Raw genomic sequence first — 12,296 nt, 5'->3', positions numbered from 1 at the left:
CTTAAGCCACCAATTAATAAAAGTAACAAACAAAAACACCCTCATTTTTAAAATTCAAAATCACAATCTCATTCAAGCAATTTGTAACAAGTAATTTTGATGAGTAAGGGGGAAGCTCACAAGCTGGGCCCAAGGGTTATGAGACACTGGAAGGAACCAGCTGTGCCCGCCGTGCCCAGCATCCCACGACACTTTGCTCTGCAGGTGACCCGCTAACTGAAGATACACCACTCGTGGACCAGTCTAACTCTCCCTTCTTCTAACATGAACTGGGATGAAGGCACTGAAGGCTGGAGGGATTTCTGAATTGCCTGGAAAATGGTAGAAAAATGCACCTTTAAATAGGATTTTAAATGAAATGGATGCATATCTTCAACCTTCCGGTATTTGCACTGTTTGCTACAAACCACAAGAAGCAGGCACTCACAACATGGCTGCTCCTGTCACGTGGTCTAAATTAAAGACGACAGATTGACAATACCACAAACCATGACAGTTGCAATTTAAATGGGAAAACCTATTATTGTGCATTTTTATTATGTGGGTTTAATACAAGTGGTTTTATCAGATGCATTCCTGATAAAACATTCAGCAAACAGGAATGCGTAACAGAAAAGCAGAGTCTACCATCAATTAGAAGAATTAGAACTCCTCAATATGAAAACGTTTATGTGCTTGTGTGCCTGCATTTGTAAACCCCCACATCAGTTCCCAAATAAAACTTTCTGTAAGTTAAGCAGGACAAATATGTGCTTATGCTTGTAGGTATTATGCCACAGCTGCAACGGTAACACTGGAGGCAGTCTATGCAGTGTCACCACGTGCTAGTTTCATACCAGGAAGTGACACACAACCATCTGAAAAAAGTTCTTTAAAATTTGTCCACAGAGAAGCTCATTAACCTGATACACATAAATCCACCAGAAACACAGAAGCTCAGGACATGGCAGTTCCACTTGGAAGATTAACAAGCATTTTGTATGCAGAGCATCCAGCCCGTACTGCAAGTCTGCAAAAATCAACACGTCCTTCATGCATGATCAGGTTGGGGTTATACACTTGGACAGAACACAGGAAAAGGAAGCCACCCATTTACAGCAAAATGACTTGAAAAAACATTTGTCTTGTTTTAAAATGTAAGTGGGGAAACCAAATGCTGCTGTCTGCCTCTTCCTATTAGATTTAACTGGTTAAGCAGCTGGGCATCATTACTGAGAACTAAGCAACCCTTAGCTCTCTTCTATAAAGGGTCTCACTTTGTTAAGGATCACCAGCAAGCAAAGGGATCACCAGCAAAGCCCAACAGCTGGTTACCTACCAACCACATTGTGGCCAGAATCTGCCTAAACCCGGGCCATGTTCCCTTGCCTCCACCCTTGCGCCTTGGCCACATTTGGTGTGTGGCCACTACAAATGGCAAATGGGGCAAACTACATTTTCTTCAGGCCTAGAGCTCCTGGAAGCGGTTCATTTCATTTCTGAAGAGGATGGAGCAAAGGCACAACCCTATTTTCACCTCCTGTCACGCAGCCTGCAGGGACCTGGCAGGCAAGAAAAGCCATAGATGTCACCTATCTCTCTGGTGACACAGCTGCCTTGCCGATTCGAACCCACCACCTAGAAAACGTTGACACCACAACATCAAGCAGTTGGGATCTTCTCCACCCACTCTAAGTTGCCAGACAGCATTTAGGCAAAATCCAACCTATTACAACAGAAACTAGACACTGACTTAAGTCGTACAGCCCATTCATGCCTCTAACAGCTAAAGCCTTACTTTCACTCAGCAATCTCCACTCAACAGGTATATCTGGATTTCTTCACAGATGCACCTGTCTTTTTGGCCATGGAATAAACTTCAAATCTGCTTAGCTGCAGGACAAAAAGTGTTTTATTTTTAATAACGAAATTCCCAAGAATGTGGCTTTCAAAATCTTTACCAAAAGAAACCTGTTGATCTGCAGCACAGAAGTACTGCATTACACCTGGTGTTTAGATGCAGGCTCATGTGCCTGTGTTACTTCCGTTCCAGTAAGCAGGCAAGCAGGATCTTCAACTTAAAAATCTAAAAGCAAAATAACAAATTAATGAGGAGGCTGCTATCCACATTGGGAGTCCAGCTCTTTCACTCGGCTACCCCCTGTTCTCTGCACATGTATGATGCATCTGTGCTTCCAGGCAATCAACACTATCATGGCATGGTGTATCAAATTCTGGCAGATTTATCAAAGACCCTCATTAACACAATTTAAGCAGGAAGAAATCTCAAGCCAAGCACTGAAAGTCATCTTCAGTGACAAGGACTCGGAAAACTGATGAGAAAGCATTTTAAAACAAACATTTATTTTTCCATTCTGAAAGCTTTGTGGGGCAGAAACACGCCTTGCAAGGCTTTCCTGATTTACAGGCAAGCAGTAATTGCATTGCAATTTCTAAAGGTTAAGTCAGGAAAAAAAGTGAAGGTCATAGTCAGCACCTCTCCTGAGCGTCTTGCTGGGCTGGGATACATAAATACAGCCACAATCCTCCCCAACCTAAACAGTCTTGTACTCTGTAGAAAACTCTTGGTTTCAAAGCCCTTAGACACTGCCAAAGCTGCCTGAAAAGGGAGAAAAAAAGCCCTGATTGTGTATAATGGGACAGTTTCCTACTCCACACTGCTTGTGCTTCCTCCACTTACACTTTCTGCGACACTGCTGGCAAAGATGCTTTTTAGAAAAAACAAATTTGTTTTCCAGACAGCTTAAGGCAAATAAACATGCCAGGACACTTTTCACAAACTCAAGATATCCAACAAAATGCCAGCTAGTGTCACTGCATTCAGTCAGCCTATATGCTCCTCTTCCTTATTTCAATGAGACCGTATTGTCCATTCTTTGTCCCCAGCGCATTGTTAAGTTGCTTCATAGACTTCAACAATTTTATGCTACCTAGACATGTTTCAGTGGCCAACTACAAACTATTTAAATTCGCATACACCGCCAGATAAAGCACTTCTAAAATACATCACTCAAGAATGCCAGTCATTCAAAAGTCACAGAACTTCAGCCTATTTAATAACAAAATTCAAGAGCAACTAAGTATTAATTTAATTTTTCTTGTTTTGAAATAGGAAGATTCTTGCACACATTAGACAACAGTGATAGTTTAGTTAGTGAAACCTGCAGCAGACTCAACTGCTACTGTTCCTTGGTAGTTTGGTTGATCACCTCTGTGCCAAACACAACGGTCATAAATCAAAGTCCAATTCCCCACATCTTGGAAAGGTACAAGTCTGGATCTGAACGTTCATACTCAATGCTCCAATTTGCAGAAAGTTCTCTTTTTAAAGTGTAAGTACTCCTTGAGAAATGCTGAAAATTACAACTTCTCTTTACACCAGGTTTCCATCCCAGCTATTATTTTACACCACTATTTTATTATCCCCAAGCAGGCTGATTGATCTGGATTCTGTTCCAAATCATGAATCTTCACCAGCTTCGCTATCTAAGTTCCAGTTCACAATTTCCCGTTAGTAACATCAGACCAGAAGAAAATTGTATTACCTTTTCAGATGGAGCAGCCAGGTACCAGAAGATAACAAAACTTGCCAGCTTGAGTGGGTGGGGCATGGTTGTCTTGTTTTTTTGTTTGGTTTTTTTTTTTTAAGTTCAAGAATTTCACTTCAAGATTCTAATATGAATTCTTCATTTAGGTGCTTGGCCTTGGCCTAACATTGCAAATCACAGGTCAAGCTTCAATTGGTTTCATTCGCTTAAAAGAGTTCAGTGCCAAAGCTGAGTGATTTCCAGAGTCTCTTCCCCTGAAAGTCAAATACTTCTCCCTACAAACGCCTTGTCAGACACATTTCAGAATATTTAAAAGCAAATACAGAGATGATAGAGAGCAGTCAGGATCTGCATGCAGCAGATCAGCAACAGGAAAGGATGTGGTTAAGAAAATGTCTAAGTTCTATCAACAATTCACTGCCAGGGTGTTTTCAGTGTTTGTTCTTTTAACCTATCTATAAGTTTCCTCAAGACATATCCTTACAGTGCTGCCCAAAAGAAATACCACGGAAGTTTTCTTTTTGCCCAGTTATGTATTTCATATCAAAGTTTACACGAGAACATAGAGAACTTCAGATGAAATCTTCCCAGTGGAGCTTCATAATGGTAAGGTACTTCCATTTCCTTATTTGTACTGCCGCATACCTTCCCCTAAAGCCTATATGAACAACTAAGGAAAAATAACTGCTGGGGGGGGGGGTGGGGAGGGGGGGGGAGGCAAAATCCAACACCCTCAAAAAAAAAAAAAAAAAACCCTAGAAAAACGTTAAAGCAGATTTTCTAGAACTGTATGAGTTTGCGTTTGGGTTTCCCTCCCCCCTTCCTTTTTGTTCGTTTCAAATAGCAACCAAAAGGGAAAAAAGCGAAGCGGCGAGGCGCAGCACGGTCCCAGGACCGCCCCCCGCCCCGCCAGAGGCGGTCGGCCCCGCGGCAGCCCGCCGCTCCGGAGCCCACTCACATTTGCAGCATGATTTTGTTCAGGACGACGCCGTCCACCAGGTCCATGTAGACGCCGAGGTTGTCCTCGTCCCCGCTCCCCAGGGCCCCAAAGGTTTTCACCTGCCGGGAGGAAGGGCGGCGGGGTTGGGGGGGCGTCCGCAGGGCCCGGCCGCCCCCCCGCGTCCCCGCTGGGTCGGGGCCGCCCCGCTCCCGGCCGCCCGCCCTGCGCTCACCCAGGTCACCAAGGGGCTCTGCAGGAAGAGCTCCAGGAGCTCGGAGACGGTCACGTCCATGTCGCTGGGGCCCGGCTGGCGGCGGCGGGAGGCTGCGGGAGCAGGGCCGGCTCACTCGGGAGACAAAGGCGCGGAGCCCATGGCCCGCCGCCCCGCTGCCCGCCGGGCGCTGCCTACAGGGGAAACAATGCGCGGCTCATCGCTCCCCCGCCCCCGCGCCGGGGGGAGACGCGGGGCCGCTCGCCGCCGCCGCGGTCCCTCCTCCTGGCAGCAACAGGCCGATCTTCCCCCGCCGAGCTCGCCCCGCAGCCGCCCGGCCCCCACCGGCAGGAGCAAGCCACGCTCGGAGAGGGGGGCGGCTGCCCGCGACGGACTCCCCCGAGGCGGGGAGCGGAGGCGCGGCGATGGCGGCTCCGGGAGGCAGCGCAGCACAGCCCCCAACCCCGCTCCGACCGCCGCCGCGACGCTACCTGCGGCGGGGCGCGCCCTCGACCCGGCAATTAGACCCGGGCCGCGGCCGCGCGGTGACGGGCACGGCCCGTCGCGAATGAGAGGCGCGGAAAGGGTCGGCGCCGGCCAATGGGCGGCGCCCCTGGGCGGCCGCGGGGTAGGGGGCGGGCCACGGTACGAAGCCGGGCTGGCCGGCCGGTCGTTGCCCCGCTGTGCGCGGCCCGGGCCGGCGGCGCCCGCCCGCCGCGCCCCCCCGGTAGCGGCTGTCCCGCCCCTGCGGTGGCCAGATCCCTCGGACGAAAGTTTGCGAGAGGGGCCCCGGCGCCGAGGAGGCGGCCGGCAGGAGGCGGGGGGGCCCCGCTCCCAACCCGCGGCTGCGTCTCCTTCCCCCGTTTGAACCGAGGCGATGCGAGCCCCCGCGGCGAGGTCGGCCCGCGGCGTGGGCGGCTTTGGGAGCGTGCCGTGGGCAGTTACACCCACGCACCCGCCTGGGTGCGTTGCGGGGAGCTGCCGGCGCCGTGCCCTTCGTTGTAGCGTTTCTGCTCTGAAGAGCGTGGAGCTGTCCGTCAAGTGCTGCCGCGGGCACGAGCAGCTCCAACGCCCCTCGCGGCAGCACAGCCGCCGCTAACGGACAGCTGTCGAGGAAGGCGAGAGGCACGACCTGTCGCCCGCGCGTCTGAAATAAAACGAATCACGGTGCAAAAGGCGTTTTGCCTATTCCCAAACGCGCGGGCGTTTTGCTGTGGGCTGGTCCGGCTCCACGCACAAGGGGTGCGCGGTTCATCACCCGGGTGCTGTCCGGGCACAGACAGCCGTAACTGCACCGAGGCTGTGCATTATTTTCCTGCGGGGGCAGAATTTACTCTATCTTTAGTTAAAAAGAAAAATAATTTTAAAAAATCATCCTAGGTAACCTGGATGATTACTGCTTTATTGATCCCAGTCTCAAATTTTGAGGAAATAAATTTAGTCATAAAGTCTAACCATTCCGTGCGTGGTGTTACATAGCGAGCTTTAGTTTTGCTAGGTTCGCGTTGGGCAGTTGGCTCTGTTTTTCCCAGGTGCAGTCTTTTCTCTCTGGTATTTATCAGTCCTTGATGCATTTTGCCTATTTGTCGTTTGATCAGACTGAATCCCCCAAATACACTTTGGATTTTACACAGTAGGGCAAACCGTATCTGAAATTCTGTTTATTATTAACCACTTCATCGTCCATACTTTTTTTTTTTTTGGTGGGAAGGGAGATGGGTATCAGTGTGTTTGTGTAGTGGTTGAGGGAGGGACGGCTGGTGTCCTGCCCGAGGGACCCGAGCAGTTTGCAAGCAATCTATTACCAAACGATAGATACTGGCGTTCGTGGCAGTGGCCTGTTTGTCCCAGTAACGATCGGTTTTAACGATACGCTCCGTGAGGATCCTTACTTTAGGCAGCCCCGTGCGTATCGACGACCCTGCGCTTTTGGGGAGCATCAGTCACCGACCCGTTAGCACAGACTTTGCGTTTGCTTCTGACGGACTTTAACAGAGCACAAAGGGAAATCCGCTACCGTGCGAGAGATGCTGCGCTCACCCGCGGCCCGAGTGCGGGTCCCCGCCTGCTCGTGTCCCCCCCGCCGTGCTGAGGGTGCGCTCCCTCGCTTTCCCCGCCGGGGAAACATCTAGGTTTTCATTACAAAAACCAAGAGCAGCTCAAGCCTCAGGCTTCGGATTCGCATTTGGATGGATCCCAGTATTAGAAGGGAATGGCCCTAAATTAGCTGGGGAACGTGCTCTTTGAGGCGTGCGATTTATTTTTGCTCCTCAGAGGCGTAGACCAAGGGATGGTTCACCCCTGGTCGCTAGCCGGCCCCTGTGAGCTGCCACTTGCTTGCAAGTCAGTACAGCTTGTCCTGCCCTAAGTTTCTTGAGAGGATGTAGCAGGAGGGTACCGACAGTTAAATTAACCTTTTTTTGTGTGTGAGCCACGTAGTCTCAGCGTTTCTGGGCCTGGAAAGAAGGAAGGTTTGCAAGGAAACCCTCCGTTGTAGCTGGAAGGAGAAGTAGGTATGCATTTGAGTGTAAGAGCTCCTGCTCCTGTGTGGAGAGAAAAAGTAGAATGGTTGATAGTTGCTCACCACTTCGGAGAGATGGGCCGCTAAACTTCTTGAAGCCTGGTGATCTCCTGTTTTGTGAACAGATTTCTTTAAACAAAATTTTAAAGCTGTTAACTGCAGTACTTACAAGAGGACGGGTGTGTTAATGAGTAGAATCAAAACAAAGCCAGCGTAATAGCATTTGAAAAATATATAGTCCCCTCCAGAGAAGACAGAACACGAACGCAAGACTACTGCCCACTTTCCACAGCTGGGGCGCCGCTCCTTTGCAGGCGGGTGCCCCTACACGCTCCTGAAACGAGGCGCCCGTTGCGCAGCCCGATGCAGGCGCTGCTAGTGGCGAGAGGACCGAGAGGACGGCCGCGCCACGGAGCCCGGTTCTGAACGCCCGGGAAGCCTCCCCGGGGCTGGATGCGGGGCCGGCGGCTCACGCGTTGCTCCAGGGCCGCGCCCGCCCCGCGGAGAACGGCGGGTCCCGCCGGCAGCGCCGCGCGGTCGCTGGGGAGGGGCCGCGGCCTCGGAGTGGGCTCCGGGCGCCCCCTGCCGGCCGCGGGGCGTCCCGCCGAGCCGCGGCGACGGCCGAGGGCGGGAGCGGGGTCCCGGGGAGCGGCTGCGTTCTCACCCAGGGCTGTAGGAAATAACGTTTTCCTCGTTCGGAACAAGCGGTGCCACGGATGTAGCGTGTAAACCAGCGGTAAACTCCTTCACCACCTGTGACAAGGGGGGAAGGGAAGTGCTGGAGGGGGCTGCAGCCCCCAGCTGAAGCGCAAGGAGCTGAAAGACCGAGGGACACCCCGAAAGGGTGAGTCTTTTCGAGGCCCCGAGTCCAGCCTACAACCTTCAAGCTGGGCACGCAAGAGAGCCGCGTGTTGGTAAAACCCTGCTGACCCGAAGGGGGACAAGACCAGGCTTGCCCTGGAGTCCTGCAAAGTCCCGTGGCGGGTACCGAGCGCAGGGCTGGAGGAGGGCAGGCGGCCTGCCTCGCGCGAGGAACGTACCCTGGCCCTTACGCCCTCAAACTGCCTACGCTGCCTTATTTTTCCTCAGTAATTCTGCCGTGCCCGTCAGCCCCAGCCAGGTGTGTACTGCTTCCTCTATGCTCTCTCCCGTCTGTGACTTAGCGGTTATAGTGTGGGCGCTTATATTTACCCACCTTAGACGTAGCTTGTAAAACCTCACCTACCTACTAGAGGTCAAGTTCTCATTTCTGGTGGCACCTGAAGCTGCCGGCTGCACACAGCAGACAAAGTAAAATAAATGCCTGTGAGTCTATCCAAGAAAATAAAACAAATGCCTGTGAATATATCCAAGAAAGTTCCAATCCAGACACATACATGCAATTGCATTTGGAAATCATGCCTCTTACAGTGAAGAAATGATGAAAATTTGGAGTATTGAATTTCAGTGTGATTTACAACAACTTTCTTTTCATTCCATTTGCACACAGTCAGCTTTCAATTATGTTTTTCATTATCAAAGAAGACGCACTGGAATAATGATCTGAAACACATAGAAGGGTACAAGCAACTAAAGACACCGGGATGTTTAATGCCTCCGTAATCGTATGTTTCTAAAGCACTCTTCACAGCCACAAAGCACTCGACTCCCAGCAACACAGACCACAGAAGGACATTTCTAAGCTCAAGCATTTCCAAATGTTCCTTCAGGCTGACTGTAAATGGCGTGATTCACCTCCCTCAGACTGTCCCTTAGCAACGATTACAACCATCAACAAAGCTCCACCATTCATCTGCTGTCTGAAGCGTAAGTTGCTGAGGGATGGGAATAACAGAATTTACAGGGTTACAATACCAGAATTAAACTCATGGAAATCAGGAAAGGGCTTTTTCTCCTTCTTTGCTTGGGACTGTCATTAAGCAGCTTTCTTCTAAATATGACTCTACTGTTCATCAACCAGCTTCTCAGCTATGAGACAAGTTTACTTTAAATAGATTCTGGAGCTGTAAACAAGGGATGCCAGGAAAAAAACAAGGTGGCCAGAAGATAGCTTTGCTCCTCACAATATCCGATTCTGAAATGCTATTTTCAATACCGCTGATTTTGTTTGGACAAAGGTGGTAAAGAACCTGTGTTAGAGACATTTGAATGAAAGTAAAAAGGAACAAAACTGTATGTGCTACCAAAACACAAACAAAACCCCAGAATTATTTGTTTATGTGCCTTAGATCAAGCTGAATGTGGGGAGGGGCGATGCGGGTGATTTACAGAGTCTCTGTGATTGGTATCTGAAAGAAAACATTCAGAGAGGAACTCCCAGAAACTTTAGCATTAACCTTTGATACAGAGCAGGATGGTCATTCAGTGCTGAAATTTAAGCCTGATGAGATTAACATAATACAGGATCTAAAATATAAGAAGAGAGAGCTTGAGCAGAACATCTCAGTCCATAAAAAGTAAATAGAGTGCCAAATACACAAGGCAAACAATAAAGAGCAAAAGATACAGGGAGAAGACGAAGGACCAGCAGTGGGTTGTGGCTCTTTGCATGAACTTGAAAGCAAGGGAGGAGTATTCGCATCCCAGGCAAACACCGGGACAGTGGTGTAACCTCCTTGACTTGAAGCCTTCAGAGAAGCGACAAGTGTCACAGCAGCAAAGGAGTGCTCATGAGGCTGAAAGAAAAGAGAACAGATTAAATTAGACTCATAAGATAAAGAGACAAAGGCTGGTTGTGGTGATCTAAAGCGGTGAGCTTGGGCAGAGGCGTGTGGGAACCACGTGTCCAGCAAATCGGAAAAGACATAATTTGAAGCAGCAGCAGAGAGGGGAAGGTGTCTTACAGGTTTTAAAGGCACAATGGGGCCTGGCCTATTGAGAAGGTGATTACTGAAGAGGCAAGGGCCAAAATGATTGTGTAAAGGCTTGGGGATGTTATCCAAATGTTGGGTTCTCATCAAGCCACAGAACACAACTGAGGAGGATGATTGCCATGTATGTTCCCCAGTTTCTCTCTCTCTGGCAGGAGGTGAAAGAGGAACTACACCAGCAGTGTTAACTGGGAATCATGAGATGAGCAGAAGAACCAATGGGACCACACTACGGGGACTGTTACTGGCCACTCTGAAGGGAGAAAGGGAAGTATAGAAAGAACTAAAATATACCAAATGGAACATCTTTTGATTATGTTAAAGATTCAATACTGATGACTTGAAAACACTTCTAAAATACTTTCAAATCATCAGTATCAATTCCTATCAATCATCACTAGCAAATATCCTTATAAAAACACAACCTGATTTTGAAGATCCAGCACTTTAGGGAATTGTTCATTCTTCAGACTGCTGTTTCAGCATTTTAGTTATACAAGACCGTATCAATATCTATATTTATGACATTGGGTGCTAGGTAAAATAACAGGCAAGCACAACCAAAGATTTTATAAGTGGTTTTGGAAAGTATTTAGGCTGGCTAGAGCTGAAGAAAGTGTAAATTTACATACAAGGAAAACACTCCAAGGAGGAGAAATTAACAAAGCCTCGGCAGGGAGGTAGATGACAGCAAGGCTGGGACCATCACCTCAGATATCTACCAAGAGGACAGCCATTTCTTGGAACACTGAACAACATGGGGAATGGGGAAATTTGTGTCAATGCTGCCTGCTCAAACAGCACCCTGAATTCACTTCTGTGTGCAAGTCAGTCAGACGCAGGAACTAGTGAACTAAGAACTTGAGGAACTAGTGAAATTAAAGACTAGTTTTGAGGTGGTGTGGTAGAAGGCACTAAACTAAGGTTGTCCAGTGATAACCCCAAAGAAGAGGTTAGAGCTAGCTTTTTTACAAGAACATGGTAAAAAATGGTGATCAGTGGTTTATGCATCATGTGCGCTGACTTAATGTGCTGAAACACAGGTAAGTGGATTATGTAAAAGTTCAATATTATTTAGAGGTCAATGTGAACAGAAAATGAACTCAAATCACATGGGCTTGGCTCACTCTCTTAGAAGTGAGATTATTTTCAATTATAGATGCTTGAGAGAATTGTTATTTCCATTATAACATCTGTGTTTCACAGATGCTGTAGTGACTGTAAACTCACTGTAGAGCATAAAAGGACTGTATTTGGTGAGGCTACTGTTCAAAAGCCATTCCCTTCCTTGGCTATACATGCCTCTGCCTGCCCTCATACTCTGATGCAAGACTTGTAGGCAAATTATCGATCAGTATAACTCAGTTCTCTCGCTATTTGATGTAGTAGCAGCTGGAGTGTCCAAAAAGTACAAAGAGAACATCAGACACATGTTGTAGTGATTGTATTCACTACACTGTACACACTGTTGTACCTGATCTACATCAGCCATCTAGCCATACTTTGCTGGTATTTTACAAAGGCCTGTAGGATACTGCAAGCTGCCAGACACATTTTGATATTAGCAGCACCCTAAAATAGCCACAGTGTATTATTAGTGCAGTAGATGAAGCCTTGATGCTCAGTGCGAAAGGTCTATCAAGCAACCAGTTATTAAGAGATGGGGTATGTTGTGATACGGCAGATGACCTTTCAAATGCCTGGATAATGGCTAGAAATAGATGAGGTGGTGATGTGAATGCTTTAGCTATCAGCATCACACATCCAGCTTGCAAAGGTTCTCTAATTGCCAGGTATGTCTCTGGAGAAGGACAGGCAAGACGAAACTTGCTTTTACATTTGGAGCGGGTAACTGCAAGGACTCCCCAAAAATGCCAGAAAAGTAAAAATTCAGGTCCTGGGGAGCAAGATGCTTTGCTGTTCTGGTGAGCAGTTTTATACCTTCAGTTATAATATGCTGAACATGGTTATCTCCTATCTTGGATACCTTTTCCTCTTCTGAGTTTTAACAGCCATCACTGGCCATTTTCAGAGCTCTACAAGAGGCTTCCCAGGGCACTCTGGCAACTGCCCGATTGGTTTGGGTTGTTTTTATTCATCACCAGTAGCCTGCTGATCCTTCCCCTAAAGAAAAAGGAGTTCATTTTCCACAGTCTATGGAATTTGTCACTACATTTATGGTACGCTAGGTAGATAGCCTTCACTC

At 48.4% G+C, this 12,296-nt stretch overlaps 1 protein-coding gene across 1 annotated transcript in view; it reads right to left on the bottom strand.

Annotated features, from left to right (window-relative positions):
- CCDC88C (coiled-coil domain containing 88C) overlaps positions 1-4,868 on the bottom strand; it is a gene marked incomplete at its 3' end in the record, with an annotated part of 95,761 nt that extends 90,893 nt beyond the window's left edge. Inside the window, exons 1-2 of the mRNA XM_082000779.1 lie at positions 4,721-4,868; positions 4,507-4,607 (exon numbers count right to left, since the gene is read on the bottom strand). Coding sequence (XP_081856905.1) covers positions 4,507-4,607; positions 4,721-4,780 — 161 coding nt within the window. The 5' untranslated portion in view covers positions 4,781-4,868. The remainder of the gene's footprint in view (positions 1-4,506; positions 4,608-4,720) is intronic.
- Between the last annotated feature and the right edge of the window lie 7,428 nt (positions 4,869-12,296).

Source organism: Phaethon aethereus (assembly GCF_964289735.1).
Source record: "Phaethon aethereus genome assembly, chromosome: 5".
NCBI classification, from domain to species: Eukaryota; Metazoa; Chordata; class Aves; order Phaethontiformes; family Phaethontidae; genus Phaethon; species Phaethon aethereus.
This window is presented reverse-complemented; position numbering and strand designations above follow the sequence as displayed.